This window comes from Poecilia reticulata, linkage group LG6, assembly GCF_000633615.1.
Source record: "Poecilia reticulata strain Guanapo linkage group LG6, Guppy_female_1.0+MT, whole genome shotgun sequence".
In the NCBI taxonomy this organism is placed as follows: Eukaryota; Metazoa; Chordata; class Actinopteri; order Cyprinodontiformes; family Poeciliidae; genus Poecilia; species Poecilia reticulata.
In genome coordinates, this window is record NC_024336.1 from 5,207,594 (window position 1) to 5,222,308 (window position 14,715).

The following is a 14,715-nucleotide window of genomic DNA, read 5'->3' on the forward strand; positions in this document are numbered from 1 at the left end:
TATATATATGTATACAGCACATGTAATGTATGTCTTAGTTTGCTAAAGTGGCCTGGCAGCAAGTCATTACATCCTGTAGATGATGAGGAGCAGGCATGGAGGAGGACAGATTTATCAAACCTTTTTGTCAAACTTTTTTCTTTTTTTTATCTCATCACTAACTCTGTCCAGTCACAATAGTAATAATTTTGCTGATTTTAATTCTCTTTCATTAAATTTACACAAAAAAGAGTCAATCATCTGCTCCTCAGTGCATCTCAACTCATATTATGAAATAAAGAGCTGTGGTAAAGGTGAGATTAGGGAAAATCGGAAACCAGAGGTGGTCACTAACTATCTGATGATTTTGGTTTGTTGTTAATAGGGAGATGAACAGCTAACTCAAACATAATGTTTTTATTGGCTGCTAGTAAAGACACACTGAGAAAATGGCAGCTCATCATAAATGGGTTATTTTATGCTCAACAGTCCTTCACTACTGATTGGATATTTGGCAGCTAAAAATCTGGTAATTTCATTAGGATGCCACACATAAGGTCTAAGAGGCTACAAAGCCTCTGTGGTGTAGATTTTGTTACTGAGAGAGRAAGATTATATTAAAATTACTTACATAAAATAAATTTACTTTGTTTTCTTGGAAAGAAAAAGAAAAGAAGACAGTGAGCCCTAATCTGTCTTGTACAGGAGTAAAGGAGATCATGTAACTGTTATAACTATGGAAGTAGAAGATCATGACAGCAAGAAAAATTTGCAACTTTCTTCTGTATTGTAGAAATTGTTACATTTCAAATATTCTAAATATTATAACCCCACCCCCTGCACATCACTTCAGTGTACTTTGAGACTGACCAGCWCATAGTAAAGTTACGTTCCCCTTATGTCCTGTTCACACATTTAGTGTGAACAGGACATAATCTTCAAGCTATAGTAAAAATGATGGGACATTTTTACTATAATTTTGAAGCTGTGATAACTTAGTAAAATCTTAATTAAATCAGACACAGTCTTTTTGTCTTTTGGCTTAATGCTATGAGTTGTTGATTGTATGCTGTGCTATTCAGACGATCTTCTCTTGTGAAGGTTGCCATGTGTTGGAACGATGGTATCCAAGAAAGCATTTGAATAACATGCAGAAGCAGGTTTTCCTTCTCCCTTCTCTTCTCTTCTCTCACTCTCTTTTCCTTTTCCTCTCACACAGTCATCTAGTTGTCATACCGTTAAGAGCCCAGAAGCCACATTTTCATTTGTCTAGCTTTAAAGCTAGGCCTGCCCACACGGTCAGGTTTTTTATGGTTCTTTGTCTAAAGTAGCAGTTTCTGTCCTGGTCTGGACATCATCTCCATGTGACATCAGCCCCTCTCGCCTTGCCCTGTTTCCTCTTCCTTGACTTTCTCTCTGCTGGAGTTATGTTGGTTTGTGATGAATTGTGACTTTCTGCATTGTTGTTTTCAGACATTCTATTATTGCTAATAATGATTTAATTGAAGACTTAATTAGTCAGGGGGGTCGTCCTGCCTCAAGTGGAGGAGTTTAAGTATCTGGGGATCTTGTTCACGAATGAGGRAAGAAGGGAGCGGGAGATCGACAGGCGGATTGGGGCAGCGTCTACTGTGAAGCGGGCGCTGTACCGGTCCGTCGTGGTGAAGAGAGAGCTGAGCCAAAAAGCGAAGCTCTCGATTTACCGGTCGATCTACGTTCCCACCCTCATCTATGGTCATGAGCTTTGGGTCATGACCGAAAGAACGAGATCACGGGTACAAGCGGCCGAAATGAGTTTCCTCCGCAGGGTGGCTGGGCTCTCCCTTAGAGATAGGGTGAGAAGCTCGGTTATCCAGGAGGGACTCAGAGTAGAGCCGCTGCTCCTCCATGTCGAGAGGAGCCAGTTGAGGTGGCTCGGGCATCTGGTAAGGATGCCTCCTGGACGCCTCCCTGGTGAGGTGTTCCGGGCACGTCCCACTGGGAGGAGGCCTCGGGGAAGACCCAGGACACGCTGGAAGGATTATGTCTCTCGGCTGGCCTGGGAACGCCTTGGGATTCTCCCGGAGGAGCTGGAAGACGTGGCTGGGGAGAGGGAAGTCTGGGCCTCCCTTCTGAAGCTGCTGCCCCCGCGACCCGACCCCGGATAAGCGGAAGAAAATGGATGGATGGATGGACTTAATTAGTCAGTTAGTCTTCAAGCTATTTTTCAGTATTCCATTTGATTTAATCATAATTTGCTAACTCTTTGATTTGATCCTTTTTTTTTTTTGGCTTAGTAGTTACACATAATTGGAAAATTAAAGTAGGTACACTGTAAAACATTTGAAGGTGGTGTTGATAGTAGAGGAATAAAAAGTTTAACTTCTTTGCTCGTTGTTTTTCCTCTAGTCTCCCGAATCCAGAGTTCCGCATGTATGCAGTGGAAAACACACAGAGAACAACAATTCACCATTCAACTTCAGACATATCTAGAGTTTTATTCAGACAATTAAATGCATAAAAACAAAATAGATCAGCCTCACACCCAAAGCATCAAGAAGTCCAAACCACAAAACAGACATTAATTACCTGAGAAAAGTAGAAAAATKAACAAAATGCAAAAATAGGAGAAAATGCAAAGGCGCCATTGGGAATTGCTCGTGCGGCTGTAAACAAAGCAATTCGGCTTGCTGCTGTGAACTGGAGATTTTTATTAAGAGGTGTAATCCTAATTTTAATATATGCATTGAAGGTATATATTCTCTCCTTCTAAACCTCTAAGCAGTTTCAAATTACTTGGATRGGWTGGGAGACCTATTCAAAACCAAAGATAAAGAGAGGGCAAAGGTCACTCTGAAAACAGGATGTTCTCATGCCAGTTACAYCTGGAGTCTTCTCCCAGTTCCTCCCTTTCTATGCATTTGAACAAAGACCCTAGTTGTCAGAAAGAGATTTATTTTTCACCCAGACCTTGCTTGTTTCCTGCTTTAATCCTAAATTGACATGGAGATTTCAAGCGGGTAGAACACAGTTGTGACTTTGGATGTAAGAATTGACACAATTATCTTCTTAAAAACTATTTTACAATAGGCCTGAAATATTTATTACTGAAACATTAGTTTCCTAATCGTTTTGATTATAAAAACCTAACATTCATCCAAATTAATATGAGTTAGACACTAACTAGTACTGTTAATATAAAGCTACAAATTAGACTATTCTCAATCAGAACATGCTGTTAATAACTAAAAGAAATATCCTAATGAATTAGATTATAATTGTAAAAGCATTATGTCTTACTATCATCATTAGCCAGCAAATCCATAATATTCCAAACACTAGTTTAGTTTTTCTCAAGATTTCCTCATAGAAAACACCAAAAAATTTGACCTAGTACGTTTGTGATTTTATGTAAGTTAAGAAAATCCGTCGTTATTTTAAATTGAATCATTATCCAAATTTACCTAAATTAAAATCTACTCAAAATATTCATGCTCTAGCTAATATTTCACATGCACCAAGGTTAACTGTTGCTAAAATTAATATAATCAAACTTATGCCCCCAACAGTAGTTTAATTTGAAAACCAAAGCCCACCTCCTGCCCTRAAAATGCTACTTAGGTCAACAGGACAATTGTAATGGTTTTAACTCAGAAATTAAAGTTCATGAAGTTGATTTAACAACATGAGACAAGCTGTAAACATTATTTTAAGCTCATTAATCTTAAATTGTGAGTTTTAACTTAATGTTGCAATTTAAACCAAACAATTATTTCACAATATGCAAGAAAAAGCTGCCCTGTTAGACAGCACACACTTCTTTTATTTTTACTCAATATCAAGTTAAAATACTATAATATTAAAATAATATACTTATTTTACTTTAAGCAATTTAAATTCTTGTTTCAAATTACATGAACAAAATTTCTGATTTGATAATGAACTTTATTAAACATCACAATGATTTCTGCTCAAATCATTTAGTACAAACAGGACAGAATCCTCAAACTTCACACACTGTCATCAAGGAACAAGAGTCAGATCAATATAACACACTTCCATCTCACTCACGGTGCAACACAAGATACAMAATTATGCCGCTAAGCACTCTGGGAAGTAGTTCCCACTCCTGTCTTTTTCTTCTTTCGCTAACCTAAAAACTCTAATTTATTAAACTCTTTGAAGATGTGAAAAATTAATAAAAACTTTAACACAACTTATTGTAAGTTTATCTTTCACAAACACACATTTTTCAAACACTTAGTACATTTATTTGACTAAAGAGTAGAAGATAATATAGATACAACTAAATGCAGCTCAAATGTTTTACAGTGTGTTGATTTTTACTATAATGTTGAGTTATTTTGTTAAGAAATTCTCAGACCAATTGGAATGAAGTGTGTGTGATCATTTTGATGTCTGTGTGAGGAGTATCTGCTCATCTGGTAGAGGTGAATTCATTCTGGCATGAGACTTGCACGTTTGGATAAGCATTCCATTCAACTATAGAAACTCTAACTTTATTAATAATTTCATTAATAAGGAATTATTAATTACAATTATAAATATTTACACAAGCTAAAGATTGATTCCGAACAACTAGCACTAACTTGACACTTAAACCAGTTTGGTGGTGGTAAAGCARCAGGGCAGGTGGCAGCCATGCCTCAGCTCTAATGAAGAGGAAGTCATTAAAGGGTTTGAAATCATCATTCYGAATGTTATTTTTCAAGACATCAGCAGCAACTTCCTTCCACCACATTCATGATCAAAGTGTCTCCCATACCATACTATATGTGACCTTCTAACACATATCCCTTCATTGTGTAATTCTTTATCAACACATTTAGAGTGTGTCTGAGCTTACCTTGGTATATTGTCATCAACTGTTGCACATCCATAGAGAAACACAATGACCCCCACTAGTGATGCAGGAATAAGCATCTGGGTATACAGGCCCAACCAGGCAAAGTAAAGGCCAATCTTCTCACCAAAATATTTCCTACATGACAGAAAGGAGAAACAATTACAGTATATTTAGTGACTTTTTACATATTTATGTATTTGCTCATTAAAAATCTAAAAGTGGGCGTTGCATTACAACAGCTGAACACAAGCCTCACTGGGCCATGTTCTGTTTCCATAGTAATCAAACTTCAATAACAACAACCAAAAAAGCCAATATATGTGAATTATTAGATTTTCCTGCTTACTTTGAACCCCACCCAGTCAAATGGAATTAGAGTTGGTAACAAATGTGCTTTTTATTCTTTCACTGCAGTGAAACGCTCCAGGTCAAGCTTTGTATCTGATGTTACAGGAAAAACTTATCTTGAAAGAAAATTTCAACATAATAATAGTCAAGTTTATTTGTACAGTACATTTCAGCAACATCATCATTTATGATGTTTCGAAAGCAACTCTAATTGCTTTTAGAATTTGTTTTTAATATGAGGATTTATGGTATAAAATAAAGATCAGAGAAAAACATAATGATGACATTCTGTGATAATTTTATGAAAATGTAGTTGGATCTATAATGTGCAGCTATAAAATACTTATGTTGCAGGAATCAGGAAGATGATGTTTTAAAATCAGTCGTAATTAGCTTCCAGTTTCCAAAACAGAGACAATTTAAAACTAGCAAAAGTCAAAGAAAACAACACTGACAGACTTTTCTCCAACATGCTGATGGAATAGAAAGAAGTAACAAAATCCTCAAGGACTTTTATTTAAATTGCCATCACAATGACATGTCAATATATACAACCTAAATTGAAAACATTAGACTCTTAACTCATTGTGTTTGTTCATCTTAATGTGAAGGGTGGCATTATTTTGTAAATGTTGCCACCCACAATAAAACCATAACCAACTCTACTCGGGGTATTTTGAGTTATTTACAGATTTTGAAAGTGTGGATTCTAAGTGTAGTGGTATAGAAATACACCTAATTCCACACAGGTGGTTGTCAGGTGAGAAGTTCCGGTTGTTAAGGTGGGCGTGGTTTATAAGGAGCTGGAGTTCATTCAGGATGTGTCTTTGTTCTCCCACTGTGTGGTTCGCGTCCTGTGGACTCTGGCAACGGAAAGTAACAAATCGCTGGCTGGTGCATGTTGCGCTAATGTTCTGGTGGTAAAGCGCCACTGCGCTGCGCTGCGCTCCTTCTCTTCCTCCTTCTGCGAGTGTGTTTGGATCGGCAGGTAAGAAATTAACGCTCATCTAAGCTCCAGTTTGTTAGTTTTATTTAAAATGGTGGCTAATAAATTTTTCCTAGGTTCCCCCACAGTTGGGCCGTTGCTGCTCTGTTCTGCTCAGATCTACTCTGCTTTGCTCTGAGTTCGTTTCCCGGACTTTCACACAATCGGTTTAAAAGTTGGACTGCGGCGGCATCATCCGCCTCCATGAAGCGGGTTTGGGGTGAAGCATCGGCGCCCATTTCACCTCCTGCTGTGGCGAGACAAGCGGGCCACGCCTGGTCCTGATGTTTTCATTTGCATTGTCTATTGTTGATTTTTCTATTTCTTTACTCATTTTGTTTACGGCCCTTTTTGTTCTTTATTTAGTTGGGCTGATATTGTTTTTCTTATTGGGTTTAAGATTGTTATATTGGTTAACTGCTTCTCTTTTGTTGTTTTTGCAGTTGCTGAGGTCTGGTGTTGGTGTTGGTGTGGTGACGGTGTCTTCCTCTTCTGCGTGCTGTGATTCTTGAGTTTGGGTTGTCTCACTGTGTCTGGTGTGTTAAAGGTTTTTTTTGATTTGCTGTGTTTGGCGGATGCCAACCCTATAGCGCCCCCTCTGGCCGGTAACCTCAGCTACTGCACTTCTATTTTCTTTGATTTTTCTTGATTTCTTTTGTTTCATTCTTAAAAGAAACTGGTTTTAAAAATATATTTTTTTAAAGAATTAAATGGTTTTTTTATACATTTGAAACTGTCTCAGAAGTTTTAAATTAAATGCATAACAGAACCTGTGTGCCTTAAACCAAAGGAAATATTCCCTGGGTGAAATTCCCAGGGTGGCGTTGTTGGGCAACCTATTAAAGCTAAAAGTTCACCAAATCAGTTTCCACCTAGTGTCGCCACATAAGCTTTACAATGATGGACAACACATGGAAATCAAAAATGTTATTTTTTACAACTGCTCTGTGCACTAATAACGTTTTAGGTCTACTACTAATTAAGAAGCATTGTTTGGCAAAAACATTTTCTTTAAGCCAGTAGGTAGTTCAACGTAAATAATTTTATTTTAGGTGTTAAGATGCAGTTAGTCAGCATGGGGCACAGCGCTGCTCACTGCCTCGTTAGCGTCACATCGCACTCAGCACAGCCACAGATCTAGATCTACATGTCAGTCACATGCTATGTGTCCTAATAGTGTTGAAAGATAAAAGTTCTGCAACTGACCCTGAGAATCTATCCACCGATATCTTCAGATTTCAACATGGCTCCTCTCTTAACCCTTTAAATAACATTTTTACTAGTGTTGCACTGAGAAGTGGTTCCTATAATGACCTTAGCAAATGTCCAGTTTCACCAGGTGTTTGCTAATTTCTGCTGGCTAGTCTGAAGGAGCTGAGTAGGGGAGGGGCAGAGAGGGGGCTGTTCTGTGAGACAGAAGCTTGGAAGCTTTGAAACTGCAGCTCCTAGGAGGAGCTTCATTGTTGAAGGTGCTGCCTGGTTGGCCCAAGCGTTTTGCACAGCTGAATGGTTGCCATGGCAGATGAAAGGATTTCCCTGACAGGAATGAAAAGAATCGAGGAAAAACTCCAGATATGTTTTGATAAGGGAATAACATAACATAGTGTAAAGCTCAAAGTGGATTTTACATAATTCTGCCCCTTCAACTATTGAAGTAAACAAAGTAATAACCCATGGATGGTTTCAAGCTGACTTGTGTCACATTGACTGATGAGCTGAAATTGTTAAAAAAAAAACCTAGCATATGTTATGTTTGCCATAAAACATAACATATGTTTTGTGGCAAAAATGTTATTCTACATTGTCAGATGGTCCAAATGGAAGAGATGCTGTTCAACAAAGATAAAGTGAACAACTGATTTTAAATACGTCTTTCCTCTTTTTTTAGAGTTGTTTCCTTTACCCTTATAATCTAAAATATCTTTGACCAATGACTTTGTTTGTATTCAATTCCAGTGCGGTAGCTAAAAACCTGAAAAACAAAATGTTTGCTTACCGAACAAGTCCAATGGGCTGGTACTTATAAAAGACACTGTAGTTTGCCCACTCCTCGTACAAAAGCTGTTGAGATATTACAAGAATTAGTTGTTATTGTAAAATATTTGTCAGGCTTTTCTCTCATTGTTTTTTTGTCACAAATTTATCACTGTCTTCTCCATTATGGTTCATTGTTTTTATATTATCTGTGGAGAAAATAACCACTACAGACTCCTGAGCAACTAAGTCTAATTTATTCAGTGGGAGACTCGAACTTTAGTTTTTATGAGAAAAGGTGGTTGACACATTTTTTTATTTTGATCCATCCGATAAACACTTTCTTATGTAAATTGGTTTATCTAAAATTTTGTGCCAAATTAGACTAAATAAAAGTGCTGCTCTTTGAAGTCGAAGCCTGGAATCTGCAGCTCCCACAACGAGCTGCTTCTCGAAGTGGCGTTTGGGTCACCCAGACGCTTTGCCCAGCTGTATGGTTGCCATGGGAGATGAAATGATTTCTCAAATATGCATGAAAGGCAACATTCCATGTAGGTTTTTGATGAGGGAATAAAGTAAAGCTAAAAAAAAGTCAATGTTACATAATACTGCCCTGTTAGGTGTAGTTGGCTGAGCATTAGCCTCTCGCTCTCTCTTTCTACAGATCTGCCCAAGTCTCCCTCTCTTGCTCTGTGTCAGATGCTTAGTTACTCCTCTGCCTTCTCTAACTGCTGCTGTGCAGAAATGATGTTTGGTTATCACTGCTAAGTGGTCAATAGAGATGTTTTTATGCAGCACATGATATTTGATGCCCTTCTGAAAACCTACGGTAATCTAATGTTGAAGATATTGTAACATTCTTACCTTTCTGTCATTGGGTTCTGCACTCTCCTCCTCAATGGCTCCCTAAGAAAACATGGCATAGTTAGTTCACTGACTTCAAGCAGCAAAGCAGTACTTAATCATCTCAGCTGTCAGGATTTGAATTAAAAACGTTTTGGTAAAGTCTCTTTGCTACAGCTGATGTCTTTTATTGATTAAAAAAGCTTAGCTTTTTAAAACAAATTCAAAGAAGAAAAGAATAACTGGGATACACATTACTAACAAGCTGTTAGTCATTCTAAAATAAAGAGTTTAAGTTTATCCACTGTAATTTGGGATCACAGTATAAACAAATATTATCTATAGACAAATATTTGCTTCTGCTTTGTCCTCTAAGAAAATACCCATGTTGAAGGACTTGTGCTAATTTCCATAACTGTAACCTATGATTTGAAATTGAAATAAAAAGCTTTTCTATATTTGCATTGCTTACATCATGAAGAGGATAGGCTGCTGAATAAACCCCACTACCAAGGAGACTGGTGATCCCTGTCAGGAAAAAAACAAAGAAGAAAGCCATCTCAAGGTACACAGAACCAGACATTTACAGTATTACCTTCATTTTTCCCTAATCTCTCTCTAAATATGACTTTTTTTTTATTAGAAAAGAAATCATTCAGCATTAAATTGTTGCCATGAAGGGCATTTTTGCCCAGTCTCCTTATTATTGAATCATCGACTCTGAATTTAACTATGGGAAGTGAAGCCTGTTGCGCTGCCTCTTGGCTAGGTCAAATTCATAAAAGACAACTGGTTCTTAAATATTTTGCCTGGTAACATAAAGGCAAAATAAAATGTTCTGGGTCATTTTGTGACCACCTGGATGAGTTATTGATGTTCTGTTGTAAAGTTCACATGTTTTCTCCATATGTGAATAATGGCYCACTCTCTATTTGTTGGGACTCCTAAAGCCTTAGAAATGGGTTTGTTACACTTTCTATATTGATAGATAATGCAATGACATTGTTTATGATTTTATTGAGTTTATTCAGATGAGGTAATATTTAACATCTTGAGAAGCTTTAGATGTCAGACAGGTTCTCTTTAAGTTCTTGATTTTATGATCAGACAGTAATCATACTGTCTGATGATGATTATACAGTAAACTCGTTTAGTTTACTAGTTGCTAGTAAACTAAACCAGAAAAATGTGATTTGTCACATTTCAAATTAAGTTAAAATAGGATAGGGTTGCCACCAGGGTTGCTATTAAATGTTGCGTTCTGTCTGAGTATGTCTGTGAGGATGAATACAGGCCATTTTTAATGTGTTGGTGATGTTCAGACAGATCAGGAGAGGAACTCTGCAGACATGTCAGAACCCTGAAGACCCAAACATCAGTCATCTCCTGAGACCAACATGGTACAGAACATTTTGTYAAAATTTATTCAGTTTCCTATTATGCTTTTAGTGGACAATTATGGTTTGATTATTTACAATGTTTGGATGATACTTTATTTAATATATAGCAGCATTAGCCAATATAATAAGTAACCATTTAAATAAAAATCAAACTAATAGCAAACAGTAAATAAATCATTCACTTCACTACATTAAAAATTGTTAGGACTTCCTGTGTGTTTCTTTCTTTTCTCTTTTTTTTGGAGTGTTGATATGTTCAGTGATCATTAAATAAATATATTATTTCACTATTATTTCATTATTGTGGTTTACCAGTTTGGATAACCTGACTATTAGGTTATCCAATAGTCAGGTATAGCTTCTTTATTCAAGCTATACGAATAAATAAAAATCATGCTAACCGAAAATGCGGCAGATACAGACCTGCTGTTTCAGGGGTCAACAAGGGTATTCAAGAAATAATATTAAATCAATTTATTATGTTATTATTCACTGGGAAATGTTTAATCTTCACCATTTTACTTTAAGAATGAATTTAAATTATGGTGTTGCACTTTTAGCTATCGACGTATTGGGATTACACTTTACATCTGCTGCATCAGGGGTCTGCAGCTTGAAACTCTGGAGATACAAGTGGCTCTTAACATATCAAATGATAAAATATTGCCCTGATTTTTTTGTTTCATTCTTTTTTAAGTGTCCCCATGAAAAACCCTGACCACTCTTGCCCCTGTGGTAAATTTGGACTGCAACCAGCCTCCAAAACTAACCCCTCAGTTGTGTAGATTTTTTTTAAATTAGTTTTTAAAATACCATTAGTTTTTAAAATACCAAATACTCAATTTGCACATACCTTTATATTTTTTCAGTCCAATGACATAAATGTAAAACATTAAATCAAGTGTTATGATCGGTTACTGAGTACTTGAGTAGACTTTTTGCCAAATACATTTTTACACTTGCTTAATTAATGCAAAATTAATTTCTTGAATACTTACTTTTTACTTAAACTTAAGTAAAAACTTGTTGAAGGTATGATACTCTTACAATTTTTAAGTACTGCAACCCCACTATACTCTGAATGTATTGTGAATGATTGCTCTATTGTTTCTTTTCTTTGTTTTATGTTTGCAAAAAACTCTGGCATAAAATAATACGACTGCTGCGGGCGATTGTGGGCAGTTTACAGTTTATAAACAGTTTATATTAAATCGTTGCATGAAAGAAAACATAAAAAAAGTGTTGGTCATGATAAAAGAGCATATTGAAGCTGAATAGAATGGTTTGGACTCACCCATGCTGTATTTAGCCTTGCATTTGGTTCTTTTTAATATTTCAAATACCTAACATGGAGTCAAAGTTAAAAAAAGAAGAGCATTAAAAGCAGTAACACACTTACATACAATTACAAAACTTGCAGGGTTTTAATGTAAAAACAGTAAAGGACTTATTGTATCCAGAACCTTTGTCAGAATTTTTGCAAAGTGTATTAAAGAATATGATTTTATGCTCTCTTTCTGCTTCATACTGTACAGTTCATATGTAAAACAACATGTTTCTTGAAGAACAGTCAAGTGCAGAATTGTTGCTGTGGACTTACAATGGAACTCCTGGTTTTGCTGTCAAAGAAGCTATCTTTGTCTGAGAGGTCAAACCTGTTAACATAGAAACATGAAAAAAATATCAATTTGTCTTTGGCGCAAATAATGCACACATTTCCACAATACACAATACAAATATCCACTTTTATCTTTTAAATAGCATAACTGACTCCAGGCTGTGGTATAACAGCAGAGTTTGCAGTAAACATATTCAAACTTGTTCTGATACCTGACAACAATTCATCTGCTAAAGTCAGATTTTAATGTTTAACTTATTTTGTACTGTTTTCTTCTTTCATTGAATGTACAGAAGCTGTATTTCTTAAAGACAACACTTATCTGCACCCCCCCCACTCACACCTCCCCCCCCCAAAAAAACATAATAACACCTACATAATAATGACACCAACTCTGCTCTGTACATGTTTTTCTGTTTTTGTCTTTAGCATTTTATCCTTGGGATCACAGTGCTTTGTGTTTATTGCCTGTGTGGCTCTGATGTCAGGATCCATCCCATAATAACCCTCATTGTATAAATTCGCCTCTGCCATTGTGACATTGCATAGTATCACACACATTGCTCTACTGATAAAGCAGTTTTGACCTTACCAACGTTTTTATCCTTATCCTTGTTTAAAAAGCAAACCTGTATGTTGGACCTGTGTGACCAGCTGTTAACCTTCCACTGACGTTTTCACTGTTATTAAATCAGCTTTCTGCTACAGAGAAGYATAACTTGTAGAAACTCATTACAAACACTTTTCTCTGTCCCTTTTAAGATGAGGACATACTAGTTTCCACTAGTTGCATTCAGTTGGCAATAATGTAATAAAAAAAAAAACTCTCTACAGTAATATACCAGCAGCTGTGGTTGTCAGGATTTTACCACATATGGTAAAATGAGTAGGTAGAAAAATATGGTAAAATAATGTATTGAGTAAAATACGGTAATATACGAGAAGCTGTGGTTGTATTAGTAAAAACGGCCGTGCTGCATTACAGTGTAATATTTTGACAACCGTCACTTTAACAGTTCAGAACTGTGAACTGTTTCTGACAACTTACAATAAAATCAACATATATACCATAAAATAACTAGTTTTACAAGTGAAAAACACAGCAGACCTCTGTGATACATTATGACATTTTATTATAAAAATCAACTTTACAGTAAATTACCTACAAATGTAGTTGTCAGAATTTTCCAATAGAAATTACAGTACAACACATAAATGGTATGTAGTTTGTCAGCATCACAATATGGAAAATTATAAGTACAAAGTAAACAAAAATACAGACTATGATTAATCCACTTGAAGAAACAATTTCTATTTAAACATTCAGTTAAAAAAAGAACTGATTCAGTCTCCTGTCTACATCTCAACAATTCGTCCTACTAAGATCTTAAAAAGCAGCATGTATCCATATGTGATAATCCATGGTGGAAGAAATCTGTGTGACAAAGGAACTCCTGCTCTGGGTTGGTCAAGAGAGTAACAAGTCACTGAGTCCAGACTCTGCTGAGGAGGGTGAGCTACATGGAGATGGTCTTCCAATCAGTCACTGCTACAGTTGGACAGTAGAAACAGAGCAAAGGTTAGAAAGATGCACTGCATGAACATCATATAAACTCTGAATTGCACACATGCGTACATGGAGACTGGAACTGCAACAAGCAGTGTAGTTATTTCTGATTGAAACTTTAGAAGTTCATAAACAAACTGTTTTCTGTTTACTGGCATGATTCTGCAACAAGACAAAAAAAACAATAAATACATAGATAAAGGCCTGTTTTTTTCAAGGAATTTTCTATCTTCATCCGTCCATCCTCCCTTTTGGGAGAAACATTTTTCTCTTTACTACTTTTCATTTTTGACCACTCCACTCATTCAGGATAGATGACACAAGACAAACTCAATGCAGAAAGAGTCTGGTCTAATACCACTGTCCAACAACAACAGAAAAAGTACCAAAAAAATTCAAAAACAAAGGGCTGATTATTTAAAAACAGCCCTTATTTGGTGAGTACTGTATATCACCATCAATTGCTTTGGTTTGAGCTTTATATCGTGTTATAATTCCACGTTCATGATGTGTCATTCCTTCATCAAAACATATTTGAAACATCCTCAAATGTCCATGGCAACCATGTAGTGGTGCCTAAATACTTCCTCATGCAATGCGTTGTCCATTTACACAAAGTTCTGTCTTGGACCTGCGGTTCACAGCCAAGCTCCCGTCCCACAGTGTACCCCTCCCCCACTCCTCCCATCAGACTAGCAGCAGCAGGAATCAACTACCTACAGGCAGTCAAAGAATCACCTTAAATATCTCTGTCAAACATTGATCCATTACATGCATCTAAACTACTAGGTTTTGAGCTCAATTAGAAAATATTAGTCCTTGCAAGTAGGTGGCTCTTCATAACTAAAACTCAAATACAAACACTAAAAATGTGGAAAAATCTGCACAAATCAGGAACACTGAAATAAAGGTAAATGTAAGGATTTCAAAAGACATTTCGATGGGGCCTGGAGCCATTTCTGCCACATCTGAATTCCATCCCACAGTACTGCTGCATTTTATGAAGAATGATCTACTTCCACATATTACTAAAGCACTGAAACAAAAGGTAAGGTGATCTTCCATCCATCCATCCATCCATCCATCCATCCATCCATCCATCCATCCATCCATCCATCCATCCATCCATCCATCCATCCATCCATCCATCCATCC

The 14,715-nt window shown here is 36.6% G+C and overlaps 1 protein-coding gene across 2 annotated transcripts in view; it reads right to left on the reverse strand.

The window, feature by feature from the left end:
* Positions 1 to 14,715, reverse strand: part of ano1b (anoctamin 1, calcium activated chloride channel b) — a 44,257-nt gene that overhangs the window by 21,335 nt on the left and 8,207 nt on the right. For both annotated transcript variants that reach the window (XM_008410942.1, XM_008410941.1), the window contains exons 3-8: positions 11,976 to 12,030; positions 11,670 to 11,718; positions 9,448 to 9,503; positions 8,997 to 9,038; positions 8,155 to 8,219; positions 4,826 to 4,960 (exon numbers count right to left, since the gene is read on the reverse strand). In XM_008410942.1, the coding sequence (XP_008409164.1) occupies positions 4,826 to 4,960; positions 8,155 to 8,219; positions 8,997 to 9,038; positions 9,448 to 9,503; positions 11,670 to 11,718; positions 11,976 to 12,030 (402 nt within the window). The remainder of the gene's footprint in view (positions 1 to 4,825; positions 4,961 to 8,154; positions 8,220 to 8,996; positions 9,039 to 9,447; positions 9,504 to 11,669; positions 11,719 to 11,975; positions 12,031 to 14,715) is intronic.